Genomic DNA, 18,019 nt, shown 5'->3' on the forward strand with positions numbered 1-18,019 from the left:
CCTCATGTGCTCTGCTACTACACTGTGTAGCACTGTGAGGAAGATACTGTTGCAGAGAGTATTCACTTAGACACTTGAAACATTATTTTGACTGTTGTATATTGGCTGAGGTGCATTATTATGCCAGAGACCTATACTTAAACTATATACATCTATGTACAAAATCAAAGTTCCCTCCTGTTTACACGACTAACATATTTTTTTCTCTTTTCCAGCAAAGTACATTGGCTGCTACATTGATGACACACAGAAAAGAGCGTTGAGAGGAGTTTCCTTTTTTGACTACAAAAAAATGACGGTATTCCGTTGCCAGGACAACTGTGCAGAAAGGTATGATAGCTGCAAACAACAAAAAAACTCCTGCATAAGATATCCCTCTTTTTTTCATCTATTGATGCTAAATGACAGGCTGAGATTTAATGTCAGACTGACAGTACAAAAGAGCTGAATTGGAAATTAAAAAAACCTGATGGTGATTACTGCTTAATTTGTGGTGTTTTATAGAGTCAGACTGATACTGTTGATGTGATTGCCAGTTATTGACCAATACAGTGTTGTCGCAGATAAACATCAGCATTTGTCTTGATGTGCAAAATAATTGAACTTGCAGTTGAGCAAATAATCTTATTCTTGACCTTCGAAACAGAATTTGACAAAAATTGCACCCCTGTCCACATACTTTTGTGTACTTTTGGTCTGAGGCTGTTTTTCGTAGTCTGGGCTAGGCCCAGTTTCATGTGGGGAAATCTTAATGCTACAGAGTACAATATTTTAGACAATAGAGTGCTTCCAACTTTATGTCAACAGTTTTGGGAAAGACATTTTCCTGTTTCAACATGGCGATGGGCCTGTGGTCCATGAAGAAATCATTTTTTGAGCTTGTTGGTTAGGAACTCAACAAGCCTGCAGAGCCCCTGTCTGAACCCCATCCGACCGTGGTTAGATTAACCTGTTACATGGCCCCAGGGGAGAGACGAGCTGCTGGTCCCACTCTCTGTGCACTGTGAATCATTTCTTTCTATGCCTGTATGCTATTTGGATGCAGATTTTTTTGTGTTGTGATTTGATTGTATACATTCATTAGGAAATATGCAATGCTCAAAACTGAAATAATTAAGGATTTAAGGCTAGATTGTGACACTCCTCAAGACAGGGCCTCGAGATTAGATAATAAAACAGGACCCACTTTAAGGCGTACATCATGTTAACTGATATTGGTTCTTTTGTGCTGCACATCCACAAACAAATTTTCAATTAAATTAGCATAAACCAGTTGACACATGGTAAGCCTGGAGCATGGTCTGGATCCAGCCTGGCATCTTACACCTTTGGGATGTTTTTGGTTTGTTTTTGGAACACCAACTGCGAGCCAAGTCTTATCACTCGACATCACTAATGCTCCTGTGGCTGAATGGGACCAAATACCTGCCGCCTGGCTGCAAAAATCTTGTGGAAAGCTTTCCCAGAAGAGCGCAGGTTGTTATATCAACATATTTGTATCCAGGGTTTTGGGATGACATGTTCAGCAGTCACATAAGAGTTTAATATTCAGGTGCCTGCACACATTTGAAATGAGAATAGTTTGAGCATTTGGTCTTATAGAACACCCTAATATCATTTTTGTAGCTACATTGTCAGTTCCTGGTGTTTGTATGTGGTGGGAACATGAAAAACAGTTATGAATGCTCCAGTTTTCAAAGCATTATCTCTCTGCACCTCTCCCCCATTAGTCTCCTGTTTCCACACATCCTGTCTCCCTCTCTGTGCAACCTCGCCATCTTCCTCTCACCTCTTTTTTTCTCCCTGAGGAATACCAGGGACGGCTCTATCGAATGCATTGAATTACACCCATCACTGATTTGCAGAGCGAGGAATAGGAGCAGAGAGAGATGCTTGTTTTCATCTCCTTCCTCCTCTTGCTTCTCGCCTCTTGCAGCCTGCCCACCTCCTCTCTCTCTCTCTCTCTCTCTCTCTCTCTCTCTCTCTCTCTCTCTCTCTCTATCTCTCTCTCTCTGAGCAGTGGGTGAATAAAAACAGACAAACAAAATGAGGGGCAACAGCACATAGAAGCACACAGAGGTTTGGGTTTGATTGACAGCCCAGGGGATTTGTGTGTGAGAGGTGTATTAGATGTCTAATTGCATCCGAAAGGCGTCTTGGGAGTCAAATCCTCCATGAAGCAATAGAAAGGAGAGAAGAGGCCTTGTGTGATGGATTCAGTTTTCAGTTTTTCACTCACAAGTACACTACACTCATTTATAATTGGCTTTGCCTTAGAGCCTCGCAGCATGTCTAACTTCTCTCATCTTCCATCACCAAAGAGAGAGAGATGTTATTTCAGACTAATGTTTGTATGTGTTTTCATCGTTGTCTCAACATCCTCTGCGCATCATTTGTTTATTCTTATTGATTACAGCTTATCCAGTTGCCTGGAAAGATAAACTGTATTGGCCTGTGAAGGATTAGGGCACATAATGAAGGCTCAGAAAAATCACTCGAACCTCCCGGTCTTCCTTTACTAACGATGCCAATCCGTTTTTTTTCTTTCTCTCTCCTCCAGAGGTTACATGTACGCAGGCCTGGAGTTTGGAGCTGAGTGCTACTGTGGCCACAAGATCCAGGCGCCCAATGCTTCAGAGAGCGAATGTAACATGGATTGTAAAGGAGAGAAGAGCAACCTCTGCGGAGGAGCCAACAGACTGTCCATCTATAGGCTGGAACTGAGCCAGGAGTCAGCGCGGCGCTGTGAGTCTGACACTCAGCAAAAAACAAAAAAAAACTCCCCCTGGCCTCATTAGAACCACAAACACTGACTCTCAGGGCGATCAAGTAAATGCAACGAATGCAACTGGCCTTTTGATATTTGAATAATTTGCCCAGATTTTAATAATAATTTGTTGACCAAAAAAATATATTTGATATTGTAAGAATTTGAAATTCATCTCTCTCTGAGAAAGACTGACCTCAGTACCAGTATGCACACTGACACCCAAAGATGCAACTTTGATGCAACATAACAAGCCTGGCTGCAGTTTTGAGGGAGAAATATTTGTTTTATTTTGGGTTAATGCCACAGTTGGGAGCAGGCTGCTCTGTTGTGTTTACCTCTTTCCCCGGAGAGCTGTGCTACCTACGTAGCCCAGCCAGCCGTGGTCTGCATCCTAAACACTCGCTGCCTGCCAACGGGAAAACTGAAGTGATGTGAAAGAAGGAAGGGGCTGATAAGTAGAAGTAGAAATGATCTGTGTGTTGAGGTAGTTTGTTGAAAAATGTTGAAACATTCCGCAGTTTCCTTTGGTATTTTGGTTGGTGCTTTTGTTGCTGTGAAATTTAAGAAAAGTCCGATTTACAAGGTGATGTAATTCATCACATCTTTTCCTTCCCTTTTATCATCTGTCTACTTATTCTTAGAAATAATCTGTTGCCATGAAAGGATCGAGAGTTAGTCGACACATCTCTGGGGAATATTTAAGCAGCTCTTGAGTCTAAATGTTTTTACTTTCCTTGTTGAGTTCAGTGTTGTTTGTTTATTATTTTCATTTCTGCTTTTTTGCTTGTTTGCCATCTATTAGACTGCTGACTCTGCTCATGTTTGCGTCATCACCTCTGACCCTGATCCCTGTCATGTGAGTCCTGCTCAGAACAATACAGAGGAAATGCTGGCAAAGTATAGGAGAAGCTGTTTTGTGGTTTTACAGACCATTACACTCACATGATTGAGTGTTTTTTGTTGACTGCTATAATAATCTCGCATAGATGTTATTCTGCGTCTATTTCATATGCCTCTCTGTTGCACAGCACATCTGAAGATTGCTTCCTACTCCGGCTTTCACTCGTTTGCATGTTTGCATCAGTGATCTATCATTTTCGTCTCAAGGCTTTGTTAATGATATATGTTTGGATGCTGCATATGTGCAAGTAAATGGAGCACAAAAAAAGTATTTCAGTTTGATTTGACAAGCTTTGCCATATGTATGGGCAAAGAAGGGTAATAGAAACAGGATGCACTGAAGATATACTGCGGGGGAGTAAAGAAAACATGGACATGACATTAAAAATGCAACTTTTAGTCCGAAAAAAGGTCAAAAATAAATAAAACATTAGACACGCACACATCGCCAGAGCTAATTTACAAGGAGTGTAACCTTTATTCAAAGCCTCACAGCATTGAGAGTTAATACTTTCTGACAACGGTCTTTCTGAGGTGCTGGTATTGGCAGTGTGCACTTAAATAGGAAGGAATATGTATTTGCATATTTTATTCAGCTACGCTTGAGCGAGCAAGCTGTCTTTATCATGGTATCTGTCACAGTAAAAGGCTTTAAGTGTCTGGTTTCTTCCCTTTGTTATTAAAAACAGTCTGTTGACAGCTAGATAACTTCATATGTATATCAGCACGACTGACATGTTGACAGCCTGAAATAAATGTGGATCTGATGTTTATATTTTTTTCTGCAGAGATTTGAAATAGAAGTTCTCAACCTTTAAAGATGTGACGCTCTGTGAGAAATACCTCCAACCATGAATGAAAACCACTTTTTCTTCTCAGTCGGTTTTGTTTGATTTATTATTTTAAGAGGCCTGGAGGATAAAAACCAATTATTGTTCTGTAGTTCTGTAATTATGCTTTCATGCACCTTAAGTAATAGAAATCAAGAGTAGCTAAAATAAAAAAAATCAAAGTATGAAACAATACAACTTCCAGTGAAAGAGAGGAGCAGCTCTTCTCTGCTTTTGGATTTATGGTCTGTACGTCAGACTGGAGAGAGGAGCTGAGGTTAAAGGTCATCATCGCACCGCAGGGATGTGAGTGCTGCTATTGGTTCAGTCCTCTGGCAGGTCACGGCCTCAGTATGCCGGAGGAGAGTCCCAGTGGGATCTCTTCATCATGGGTCAGCGGATAGAGGCCAAGCTGATGGAAGCTGTGCTCAGTAACTATACGACTGCAGTACATAGTGTTTCTTTTTTTCCTGTTGATGAATAACACTTTGGTTTGTTCTGTCTGTTTCAGATGGCAGCGCCATTTTCAAGGGGTGTTTTCACAGGCCAGACAATGTCACATTGGCACTTCCTTTCAGCTCAGTCATCCAAAACATGTCTGTGGACAAGTGTGTAGACATGTGCACTGAGAAGGTGAGGGAATTTTGCATGTGTGTGTTCATGCGTTGTACATTTGTACATGTGGGTGTGTCTGCAGTGCATAACGGCAGCTGTATTTCAGGAGAAATCGCTGGCCGTGCTGGCTGGAGACCGATGTTACTGCGGCTTCCCGACACCTCTTTTCTCCCTTCATGAGCTGGAGGACGAGGACATGTGTCTCCATCGCTGCCACACGGAAGAGTTTGAGAGCTGCGGGAACGACGACTACTTCGTGGTGTACCAAACGCAGGTTCAAGGTAAAGTTTGGCAGCTCACGTGCTGCGGCCGCAGTCACAGGCACAACTGAACGAGGGGCATATGAGAGAGTTAGCCACTGACTGTGTTCAAGAAATAATTTGCATGAAATAATACACACGCACATTGTCAGCAGAGTCATATACGCTGTTGCTCATAAAGTTGGAATAAAATATTTTTTACCTCTTTCCATGAAATGATTGTGACAATGTGATTTATTTAATTTCACCTGGGTCATTGGGACACATAATGTAATCACTGCACCTGGTCAAAAGTGATTACTGATGCATTTAAATAGGAATAAACAGAGGATTGTGTCTGAAAACAAAATTATTCCAACTTTATGGACAACAGTATATTATCAGAACGTGACTCTACCCCAAGACCAATATCTGTTGATTCAGCATAAAGCGTATACCAAACTGGTCTCAATGCACGGTCAGCAGTATGTCAGCAGCATTTAGTGAAAACAAATCGCAGTGCTGTAAATTCTGCATATAATATTTTATGTATTTCATGTGCTACATTTTATTTACATTTGACCTCGATTTTCCTTAAGTGAAGTTTAATATATTTTATGTGTTTTTAATTATTTCTTATAACATAGTTTCGGTAAAGTAGGGGGGCATTATGGATAAAATCCTCTTTCACCATATTTGTGATTCTTTTCTTGCAGTGTTGATCTACAGTATAGTGTTATAAAGTAATTTGAGAATGTCTGTGTTTGGCTTCTTCAGCTAATTAAACCCTACAGTGAAGTGAAGTACAGCGTCTTCTTTAAGGATTGAGTTTTTATCGTGAAGCTGAAAAATGTTTCTCCACAGACGTATTTTTATCACAACTCTTTCATTAACAATTTGAGGGGTCCTTACCAAAAATATTTATGTTGTAAAAAAAATATTATTATCAGTTATTAGATTTTTATTTTCCTCGATATCATTATCCAGTATTAGTCAGTTTCTGGGGTATGTGTTTTTGTGAGCAGTGTTTTCTCAATGCAACAGACAGCTTGGCTTGAATAAGCAAAACTACAGGGCCCCGTAAACAAGAAGGGATTTTTAAAGCTGGGAAACAAAATCATAAAAACAAGAAGCCGTGGGAAGTGAACTTTGAGATACAGCATTCTCAGAAATCTGCACCTATTGTGTAGCCGCTTAACCAACACATTAACATCACTATGTGGGCAATATTATGTAATGTGAGGAACAAGAATTAGTCAAACTAACCCACACACAACAAAAGATAAACACCAGAACATGGCTACACACCTCTATTTGACCTTTACTCTTTCCATAATGATGTTAAATGTCTTTGCCACCAACGTTCATTTGATTTTTTAACTCCCTGTTATTACAAAATTTAATAAGCAGGAAGTGCCTTGCTTTTCAGAATCTGAAGCTTGATTGTGTTGACTGTCATATCACTGTCCTTCACCCCACATCTGGAAGAGATGAACAGATCAGGTCCATGTTTATCGCTGCAGAATCTTCTGTCATCCTGTACAAATCAGTAACATAGCCTGTTGGTTTTTGTGTATTGTCAGATAACCGCTGCATGGACCGACACTTCCTGCCCACCCGTGCTAAGCAGCTGGTGGCCCTCGCCAGTTTCCCTGGAGCCGGCAACACCTGGGCTCGCCACCTCATAGAGCTCGCCACCGGCTTCTACACCGGCAGCTACTACTTTGATGGCTCCCTTTACAATAAAGGCAGGCCTCAGCATTTATCTGACATGATTCACAAACATTAATTAATCTGGATTAAATATATTCACTGTGGGACGTCATTGTTTCACAGGATTTAAAGGGGAGCGTGACCATTGGCGGAGTGGGAGAACGATCTGCATTAAGACACATGAGAGCGGCAGGAAGGAGATCGAAGCCTTTGACTCCAGCATCATCATGATTCGAAACCCCTACAAAGCCCTAATGGCAGAATTTAACAGGAAATATGGCGGTCACATTGGGTTTGCCTCCCAGGCCCACTGGAGAGGGAAAGGTGAGCAAATGAAGATAGTAACAGAGTGTTTTAACAATATGGTAATCATCAATCACAAAGAACTTTATCAAACTAAACTACTGACCTGCAAGTATGTTGTACACAGCAATGTAAAGCTTTCATACAAAAATTATTGGCAAGGCAAAATGTAAGAATTTGTGAGCATATGACCAAAACACATCCAGTTGAAGGGTTAGAAATGAAATTAATCATGACCTGTTTAACAAGTTTTTCAGCACTGTTTTAATCTTTATCATCTCGTCCTTTAGACTCAAATTTCACAGATGGTCCAGTGCAAAAGGGAAAAAAAAACTTCAGCTCTAGTTAATACAATTAAATGGAAAACTACATTTTCCATTCCGTCTTCTGTGGGAGGATGTGACAATACTTATAAAAGCAGAAAGTGAGAATATCAAAAGTTTAATAACACTGTCCAACATTAACAGGGTAGTTATGAAGTCACACTGAATGGTAATGAATGGAGGAATAAAGTCCAGGTGTGTCTCAGTGGTTTGACCTTATAACCAATGTGGTTGGTCATAAAGTTTTCCATTTGAAGATAGCACAAAACCATTTCCGGCATACCAGGCGCGATGTCAGTAGCTGTTTTGAGAAAAGAGAAATGAAACAAATTAATCAGCCCTCAGTGTGGTCGTGAGTTGTGACATCAGCTGAAATCAGCTTGTTACTCGGGCACTTGTTCTACCTTTCCTTTTGAAATGTAATGTGTATATGTGCATGTGTATATGTATAGTTGTTCTCATTCTCCATAGAAATTCTTCCCAGTAGTAATGATTATACACTTAATGTAGTAGTTGGGCATTTCTTCTGTGGGAGAGTTAGATGAGAGAGTTGATGTAGCTCTCATGTCTGACCGTTAAATATGACACTAACAGCCAAGAGCCGGTTAGCTTTGCCTTGTTTTGTCCAACAGTAACAAAATCTGCCAACCAGCAAACTAAAGCTGAAGCAAATAAACATTATCTTCAAACCTGTGGGAGGCTTTCCAAACAAATGGCAGTCTAATGCTGTACATCAAAACAACATTGTGTTGTTATTAATACACCAATTAAAATCAAATTTGTTTTTTGTAAATAGAGATCTTATAGTTAATGATAAAAATTGTGTGTCTTTGTAACAAAGAGCATAAAGACAGTACAGTCCCTTGTTTACTGCCTTATCTTTGAATCTTTGTGGGAGAATATTCTAGTAATTATCCACTTATTCTTATTTGCTGAGAAGCTTGAATAATTATTTCCCAAAATGTCCAACATATCCTTTCAGAAAGAGCCTATATGTGACAGTGCGTGTTTATGTAGCCAAGTAACTTCCTTTTAAGATGATGAAAAAAATATAAATATAAATTAAGTGTTAACTCTTTGTTTATAAAATTAAAGATATTTTATACCCGTTGCTACAATATCTTTATGTTTATTTTCTCACTACATTCACCCAGTGTGTCTCGGTTGCCATGGTAACTGGTTTTGTCTTGTTCGCCTATGGTCTCTCTGACTTTCTGTGAGGTTTAATCGAATTTCCAGAGGCTGGAGAGTTGCCGACCCAGCAGCTGTCTCTCTTTGTGGGAACATCAGCACATTCGCCCTGCCATTTCCAATGAATGTTTACTCCTTGTGTTGTTGGGGAAATAACGCGATGACATCAGTACAGAGAAAGGCTTTTTGACAGCTGCCACTTCGAATACAGAGAGAGGCTCTGGTCTGAGAGGCAGTGTGACATTGTGTACGGGCCCCACATGTACAATTTGATTCACTCACCTCTGCGGAGGGAGACTGTAGGGCTCGGATGATGTTACAGACACTGAAGCCTTCCAGTGTGGCCCCATAAAGTCAACTCAGGGGCAAGTGTAACTTATTTTGGAGGGCATGTCACATTACAAAGCACAGTCTGCTATTTTCCAGTGTTATCTGGTGGATTTAGTTAAAGGCGCTTACATAAACCCCTTTATTTGGTTTTCTGAAGTCAAACCTCTGCTAATAAGAACATAAGTATCTTAACTAAATTTGATATTCAGTCCAAGATCAGCAGAACAGGATGTTCGTGTTACAGTTTATTTTGTCATCGTCTTATTTTAAGCTCTACCTCTTTTGAAAGCCTGATAAGAAAGAGAACAGAGACAGTGTAGTCAGAGATGCAGTTCCTCTGTGTTTTCTACACAGCTGGTTGTGCTTTTTAAATGTGGTATATAATATTCTGTCCAGTCTGGTACTAAAATTGCTTCCCTCATTGCTTTCTGAAACAGCACTGCAAAATCAGCAGGCTTTAAACTTTAACGACAACCTCTCCTAGTAGTAAAGAGGCGCACTTATGCAGCACAGCTCCTGCCAGCCCCTGCTTTTATGGGCCAGTAGATTGTCAATGAGTAAAAAGTTGCAAGCAAAGGGTTTTCCTTCAGAACCTCCGCAGTTTGATTGACAACCAAGTTTTTGCATTTTGTTGCCCTGTTTCAAGATCAGGGCCCGTATTTATCAATCTGCTAAAATGGAAATTATTAAATAAAACCTAAAAGCTACTTTTGCCCATGTACCTACTGCTACAGCTGCTGTTTTCTTGTGTCCATTGCTCTCTCTAAAGGCAGATTCATTTATTAGAGGAGCAGATAATGAGCAATTAATTGTGTTTGCAATCACTTTTCATACATACTTTTCATTTTGTCAACAGAGTCCTTGTTATCCTCCTTGTTATATATCTCCTTGTTACCCTGATGTATTTCCTCTTCTACCAGCTGTAGAATCTCTTCCCTGTTCCAGTAGCTGTTGGATTGCTGTTAACAATAGTTGATTACAATGTTAAAGTTTAAAACTGCGTGGTTGAGTGGTTGTTCTGTCTCCCATATTTCAATTTGTGAAATATCATGGGCTTTGTTGAGAGGATTGGCACCTGTAAGTATAAATAATTGTGTGTGCTCTCATTTCTCCTGCAGAGTGGCCCGAGTTTGTGAAGAACTATGCCCCTTGGTGGGCGTCCCACACGTTGGACTGGTTGAATTATGGGAAGAACGTCCATGTGGTCCACTTTGAGGAACTGAAGAGGGACCTGTTCTCCAAGCTCAAAGGGATGGTCCAATTTCTGGGTTTGAAGGTTTCTGAGGACCGCCTGCTCTGCGTTGAGGGCCAGAAAGATGGAAACTTCAAGCGATCTGGGCTGCGAAAACTTGAATATGACCCATATACGAGCGAAATGCGAGCAAACATCAATGAACTGATCAGAACAGTAGATGCTGCCTTGAAGAAAAGAAACATGTCTGGAGTTCCAGAGGAATATATGCCAAGATGATACATGTTCCCTTTTTCCCTCACTTATTTGGACTGTTCTTTCATCAGGTTCTGCACCATGTTTTGTAGGATTACATGACTTAAATAGTTTTTACAGCTATTTTTCAGAAAAGTCATATAGGTCGAAGCTGTAGTGAAAAGAAATCAGTGTCTTTACCCTCCTATTTTCATTTTTTATTCATCTTAATTTTCTGTGCTAAACAGCAGCTTAATGCATGGATAGAAGGGACAGTTTTGAATGGGTAGGTTTGTTTGTCTCTTCAGCTGAATGAAAAGAATAAAAAGCAATTCTTATCCTGCTCTATGCACATGCACTCTGTAGGCATGTGCACATGCCTTAACAAGAAGGTCAATAGCTGTGACTACAGAGATCTGACTGTGCTGGGTGATTTGTTGCCAGCGAAAAAACATTTGACATTTGAAAAGATATAATACAATACACAGAAATATACAGTGCTGCACAGTGTGTTGTATGAGCTTATATTGCGCAAAAGAGAAATAACTATTATGAGAAGACAAAACATTGAATTTTCCGCTGCTATCACAGTTACAGAATAATACTATTTTATACATGAACTTCACTGAAAACCTAAAAACTTTTAACCCTTTGTTAGAGGGGAAAATGCAATATGCAGGCTTTAACTACCTGATGATGATACTGTGTGTTTCCAAGTTTTTGTAAGTTATTCAACTTACTGTATGTACGAGAAATTATGTTTTTAATGATGAAGAGGTAAAGAACTCAATTCTCAGCTCCTCATATTCAAGAAGACAAATAATCCCTCTTGAAGGCACTGACTCAAGGAGAGAAGAGGATTTATCTCGACAGCATTTATTTATCTCTGGTGTGCAGTGCACATGTTGACTAATTTGGTTGTGACTATGTTTTCTTAACACTGGACTACATGCAGAAATCCAAAAAGCACTATGCTGTGCACAACACTTGCCCCAAAGATCACTGAGGAATTAGGCATTACGCTCATGTTATAGACTGGAGGTTACCTTTAGAAGTAGTGATCGTTATAGATTTATTTTTAGTTAATCATACTGAATGTGAAAACTGTTTTTTTTTTTTTATTATTGCTTTGTTGTAAAGACAGCTATGAACAGTTAAAGCTGGTGATAATTTTACTCTTCATAATAAAAAAAACCCTCTCAAAGGTGTGAAAAATGCTCAGATTTTATAAGCAGCACGTCTTATAACAGTACTCGATGTGCTATGCCATATGCATAAAAATAAACAAATAAATGAATATATACATATATAAAAACACTGGTGACTGAGAGACAGAAAACATTAACTGACTTCCATTTTCGATTTAATATAAATATATTTTTATAGTGTGTGCTGACACATCAAAAATATTTGTATTGCAACAAGCAAATGGGAGAAGTTGTTTCTATTTTTAACACATGCTTTAAACTTTATTGGCTCTCGCTTTCATTGACAAGCAGGCACTTTCTGAACGTAGGTGTTATATTTGAATGTATTTTCTATGGAATGAATGTAATGTGATAAGGCCCAATAAATGAGTACATTCAATAAGTTGCTATGGCCTACTCTTTTTCCAAAATGAAATGACTAGTTAAAAGGTGATGTGTTTTGAAGATCAAAGAAAATCTGGATTTCCCCAGGCTCCTCTGCTAAACACATTAAGCCATAGAATGAATAAAAGCACTATTTAGTATTCAGATTCTCTAATTAACATACTGTATAATACATCTGAACATATGTAAATACACTAAATGAATTGATTGTTTTATGGTTCAGTGTGCATGGCTCAGATTTCCTGCAAAACATTGGGAAGGTTGTTCAGCAGCCAAGAAATAAACACAACCAGAAGTCTACAGTGATGCTAGCAGCTCTATGATGGTCAGCGCTTAATGCTAACCTCTGCATGCTAACATTTTCACAGTGACAATGCTAACATGATGATGTTTAGCAGGTATAATGTTTACCATGTTCACCATCTTAGTTTAGCATGTTAGCATGCTGGCATTTGCTAATTAGCACTAGACACACAAAGTACGAGGCCAGCAGAGGGGCTGTGAACCAAAGTATTGGACAAATTAATATTTAAACCTGATCAAGGCACTTGATGAAGTGCTAAAAGTTACAAGTGTGTTTCTGACCACCTGGTGAATGTAAGTTCAGTGTTCACTCTCCATTTAGCTCTGTTTTGGTCTCAACCAACATGTGGCTCTTTAGCTGCAAATGCTAATCTCTCTACTTTCTTCACCAGCTCGTCTCTTTAACTGTGTGTCTGCCGTTTGGTGATGCAGCTGCCCACTGCAGCTCAAAATGAGGTTTAGAGTAAGAACAATAACAACAAAGTTTTGTAGCCCACTGTAAAGCTGAAATCATTCTGAAGCGCTCTGTAGAGCTGAGGGGAACCACTGAGTCGAGTGATACTTCTTGAGTAATTCTTGAGTCATTTTGAGAGTTGTTAATTTTGAGGAAGCTCTTTCAGATTAACACATGGTCCAGTTGTTACATTAAAAACACTGATTAATGCAGCTTAAATGTAAACTACGTCCAAAGTTTCAATGTGACTCACTGTTTGTGTTTTATGTAACATTTGGAGTCCCTCTGCCCTCCACTGTTTCAACATCACAAAAAAAAAGAGGAAAAAAAAAATCACCTGACGCTTATTTTTTTATGATTCCGCTTACGTTGTTGCTGGGCAGGAAGTAAGTGACTTTAGAGAGATTCTTTTGAAGGGGAACTGTCCAGTTCAGATACACATTCATTGTATCTCTACACTTCAGGGGAAGAATAATTTTGACGATTTTGATTTTGGAGATGTGACACTATTGTATATTATATACAGTATATCATATTTCTGTTTCAGCTTTTATTGTTTCAGAATGGTTTGTCAAAATTTAGCCTGAAAACATGTTGTGTAAAGAGATTACTCTTTTCTACTGGCCGCTGGTGTGCAGTAATAGGGGTGATATCATTGTACTGTATACAATACATGTACGCATATTACTGCAATTGAGGCATGAATGAAATGAATAAATTGATGCTAACCATTTTCTGACTGCAATTATAAAATATCCTAACTCTTCTGACTTCTCTCTTTTAACTAATGTTAAAGCTCTCATTGCCTTTACCACCTTTTTCCAATCATGACTATGGATAAATTACAAATAAATACTTTTCTCAAGATGGGATTACTTCATTTATTTCAAGAATATAGCTTCAAAATGCAAATAATACCCCAATATTGAGAGATTAGAGAACACATCAAAGACCTGGTTGTAAATAGTTACAGCTTCATTTCAGAAAACAGAAACAAGGAAAAAAAAAAACATCGAAACACTCATTGCACAAATCACATTCAATGTACAGTTCTCACACATGAAATCAGAGAAATACTTGTCCATTCAACAAACTGTTATTGCCAACTGTTAATAACAGCTGTGTGTCTGGTATTTGTACTGCATCATGATTTCATGACTGCTATACTGAGTTGTTAGAAAGATGCATTCATCTTACAAAACAAACTCCTGTCAAAACATGTTTAGAGAATGAATAGCAGTGGAGGACTCTGGCTATTTCTTTACTTACTTGCTCATTCATAAGAGAACTAACTGCACTGCACAAAACTCAACCTCAAACATCCCCCTATTTGTAAATGCTGCAACAAAAATAACTATGTGCTGTGGTGTCAGTAAGCAAAACCAAAGAACATTCTTTTCATGGGCGTAAGGCCAGTTGAGGTTTCAAGTGCATGAATAAGAAAAACCACTCATTGGTTCTTGGCTTGCTTTGATGCTTTGAGCATCAAGCTTATCATTTCCGTTCAGAAGTCAAGGAAGCAAATATCAACTTTACATCACTTATACATCAAATTAGCAAAAATAATGATAGTACATTTTTGTGATATTAGTATCAAAAGATATATTTTACAGCCCCTTTATTTTACAACTATAATTCCTCTGTGTGCTGCTGTTAAAATTGCCTGCAAAACCGTGCACAGACACTGTTCTGAAAACACTCGGCCTGCTAGATGAGACTGATTCCACCCATCCTGCAATGCAACATGAGCTAAGTACATGTTTAAATATTGGCTCAAGCTTGCAGATTCTTCAACCACATTCTGTGTTTGTGAGCTTACTTTGGGAGCAGAGATCTTTATCCTGCCAAGAGTAGAAAAGTGCAACAATAATGCTCATTTTCAGAGTGAATCAGTACAGATTTGATTAATGTGTGTGTTTCCACAAGCAGAGGCAAATTTTATATTTTGTTATCTTGTTAATTAATTGCATAAATAGACAGAGAATTTTTGTTGTCAAATGAGTGCCCAGAGTGAAAGAGTTTTGGAGACACCTCTAGATGTGTGTAGAAGCTCTTCTGTCCACAGAGCTGGACCTGGACAGGTATTGGCTGGTGGTGCGGATTTCTTCTCCCAGTGCATTCTCCATTTTTGAGAGCACAGAGCTCTTGAACTTCCGCTTGAAGTCGTTGCCCATGAAAACATACAACACTGGGTTGAGGAAGCTGTTTGCTGCTGCCATAGAGGTGCCTACTTTGAGTCCAATGACTAAAATACTGTGGTCGTGTGTGTTTGGTTGGTTCAGCTCAAGTAGGACGAACACGTGGTAGGGCAGCCAGCAGACGAAGAAAGCGGCGACTAATGCGGACATCACTTTGAAGGGTTTGGAGGACTTGGTCATCCTGTTGGTGCGAAGTTTGAAGATGATGACCGAGTAGCAAATAATGATGATGATGAAAGGGACAACAAATCCTGCAAGGAAGCGGATCACTGCAACTATCTTGTGACTGTGTTGGCTCCATGTATAATTGTTGAAGCAAGAAGTCCTACCCAGGTGGGTGCCAATGTCCCGAAAGATGACAGAGGGAATGCTCAGAGTGACAGCAAGAAACCAGGCCATCACTACAGCAATGGACGCCTTTTTGACATTGCGCTGGTTCTGGGCCCAAACTGGAAACATGACGGAGATACAGCGGTCGACACTGATGATGACCAGGAGGAAAATGCTGCTGAACATGTTGACGAACATAACGGAGGAGGTGAACTTGCACATGAAGAGGCCAAAGACCCAATCCTCCATCACCATGTTGGTGATGCTGAACGGGAGAAAGGCACAGAAGACGAAGTCGGAGATGGCGAGGCTCAAGTACCAGGTGGTGTTGATCGTCTTAGCCATCTTGAAGCCAGAAATCCAGATAACCAGGGCATTCCCAAAGAAACCCAGCACGAAAATGACCACACTGGCCACCAGCAAAAACACACACAAGACATTGTTTAAACATGTGGATTTGTGCTGAAAAACCAGTTCCTCGATTGGAGTCAAATTGTCATAGTTGTCATAACTATAGTTATAATCTTGATAATCATATGAATCCATTGTTCTTTAAGGAAGAAGAGCTGTCTTAGAGATTTCTGTGGAAAAAGAAGGAAAACATTTTAAATGATTTGTATTTTTACAGATTCAACATAATTTTCCAATAATGTTTATGGCATTTTTTTAAAATTAAGATGAAACAATACCTGCAGGACAGAACTTCCACTGCGGTTGACTTAATGTTGTTCAGAGCAGAATGTGCAAAGAGCTGATCTGTTTCCTCTATGTGTTAGAGGTACTACATTACCCAAAATCAGCTGACTGTGTGGTTTCTCAATACTTCCATCCCCCAAATACTTTCAGTACTGCATTTTGAGGTCTTGCACCTTATTGGACACCCATTTTGTTTACAAGCATTACATTATATTTATAATATGGTTTTCGATCCTCCTCCTGTGAAAAAGAAAAGTATCTTAATTATCACACATACTTTTACTCCCGTGTCAGAGTTTAGTGATATGGCTCAGATGATCTTTCCTTTGCCAGATGCATGTTACTGGCCAGATGTATCTGTTCAAAACAGTCAGCGGAGGAAAGAATGTAAACTCACAAAATTATGTGCATCTTGGGCAATAAAAATACTGATTTGATATTTCAAACCCTGCTTATGATGCAGATGTTCCTAATAACAAAAAGCAACAGCTGTGGTAAAAACAGGTCAGAGAACAGCTCTTACTGACAAAATCAGCCTTCTATGGTTGTCCTGTTTCATGGACTCATAATCATCGAGGCAGATGAAATCGTTCACCGCATTCCATGTTTCTCCTGAACACGAGTCAGTAGCAGTAAGAACAGCTGCAGGAAGAAGAGACACAGTTACTTAGTTAAGTTATTTTGTTTTGAGGAGGTTATCATGAGTGAGGAGGACAGCGCTGATCCTAAACATAGCACCAGATTCCTGATTCAACCACAAACTTCTGCTGTTATAATAAAATAAAATAATAATAATAATAATAATAATGAAGCACTACAATTCCGCTAGTTTCTGATTGTGACACTGTGTTATGACACTGATGCAGCTCACACAGTTATAACATTGTCTGTATAGTTTTGCTGTTTCACAATGACTATTAAAAGCCTTGCACACTCATGGTAAACCATGAATTTAATTAATTAGGCTGTGTAGGCCTGTAAAGACTGCTCTTGATTTATTGTCTCCTGGCCTCACGTTATTTCTAGACATAATTTCCAATATGACTCTGCTCACTTTCAACCTGAGCAGGAGTCCAGTAAGCCAGCACCAGTCAAAACAACTGTGTGTTGTGCAGAGGCTTTAAGAAGAGAGAATGAATCCATCTGAAATGCAGTTTGTACAAAATATTTATTATATAGCTGACATCCCCCACTCATAAAAGGATTCTACATTGTGTGTGTGTGTGTTTGTTGAGTGTTTGTGTGTGCGCTAATAAACAAGCGCTTCTAGACATATCACATAATTTATCTTCTGTCTCTTTGATATTGCAAGTTATGATATGTAATGAAAACTTTCCTTAGCTCTGCAGAGGCATTTACAATCCTACTACTGAATGCTTAATGTGTTTGCCTTTTGTATTTTTTTCATACAGTGAAAAAACACAGTCTGAAACAAAGAAAAGAAGTAAATCTTATCTATGAAGTGGCTTTGGTTCTGAAACAATAAAATTAACAATGAATAATTAACACAAGCGTTTATTAAACTCGTCCTTTTGTGTTGGACTATACTGTAAAACAGCTTCAGTGATAATATAACTATTTTAACATTCAGAATACAATGAAGTCAATGCTGATGAGACTGGAGCTTGCGCTGTTGGCAGTTTGTTCGTCACTCCCCTATGAGAATGTTACTGCTGTCAAAAAACTTAATTTCCACACATAAAAACACACGATAGCAGAGAAATATGCACTCTGGTAAATGAAAAAAATGCCTAATTGTGTGCAGCATGCCTACCTGACCTATTTAGATGCATTTCATCTAAATCA

General features: G+C 39.1%; 2 protein-coding genes across 3 annotated transcripts in view; one reads left to right on the forward strand and one right to left on the reverse strand.

Annotated features, from left to right (window-relative positions):
- Positions 1-12,230, forward strand: part of wscd2 (WSC domain sialate O sulfotransferase 2) — a 39,570-nt gene extending 27,340 nt beyond the window's left edge. For both annotated transcript variants that reach the window (XM_087175877.1, XM_023413556.2), the window contains exons 3-9: positions 216-330; positions 2,561-2,745; positions 5,012-5,133; positions 5,222-5,396; positions 6,938-7,102; positions 7,191-7,391; positions 10,333-12,230. In XM_087175877.1, coding sequence (XP_087032003.1) covers positions 216-330; positions 2,561-2,745; positions 5,012-5,133; positions 5,222-5,396; positions 6,938-7,102; positions 7,191-7,391; positions 10,333-10,685 — 1,316 coding nt within the window. In that variant the 3' untranslated portion in view covers positions 10,686-12,230. The remainder of the gene's footprint in view (positions 1-215; positions 331-2,560; positions 2,746-5,011; positions 5,134-5,221; positions 5,397-6,937; positions 7,103-7,190; positions 7,392-10,332) is intronic.
- A 1,626-nt stretch (positions 12,231-13,856) lies between these two features.
- On the reverse strand, positions 13,857-16,336 carry LOC111660324 (chemerin-like receptor 1). Its single transcript, XM_023413557.2, has 2 exons — positions 16,207-16,336; positions 13,857-16,098 (listed from the first exon to the last, which is right to left on the reverse strand). The coding sequence occupies exon 2, from the start codon at positions 16,061-16,063 to the stop codon at positions 15,023-15,025; it is 1,041 nt and encodes a 346-aa protein (XP_023269325.1). The 5' UTR covers positions 16,064-16,098; positions 16,207-16,336; the 3' UTR covers positions 13,857-15,022.
- Between the last annotated feature and the right edge of the window lie 1,683 nt (positions 16,337-18,019).

Source organism: Seriola lalandi, unplaced genomic scaffold (assembly GCF_002814215.2).
Source record: "Seriola lalandi dorsalis isolate HSWRI2012SDOR001 ecotype SW California unplaced genomic scaffold, Sedor1 jcf7180002054517, whole genome shotgun sequence".
In the NCBI taxonomy this organism is placed as follows: domain Eukaryota; kingdom Metazoa; phylum Chordata; class Actinopteri; order Carangiformes; family Carangidae; genus Seriola; species Seriola lalandi.

Excerpts from the sequence above, each read along its gene's own strand:
- LOC111660324 (XM_023413557.2), bottom strand. The coding sequence starts at position 16,063 with ATGGATTCATATGATTATCAAGATTATAACTATAGTTATGACAACTAT.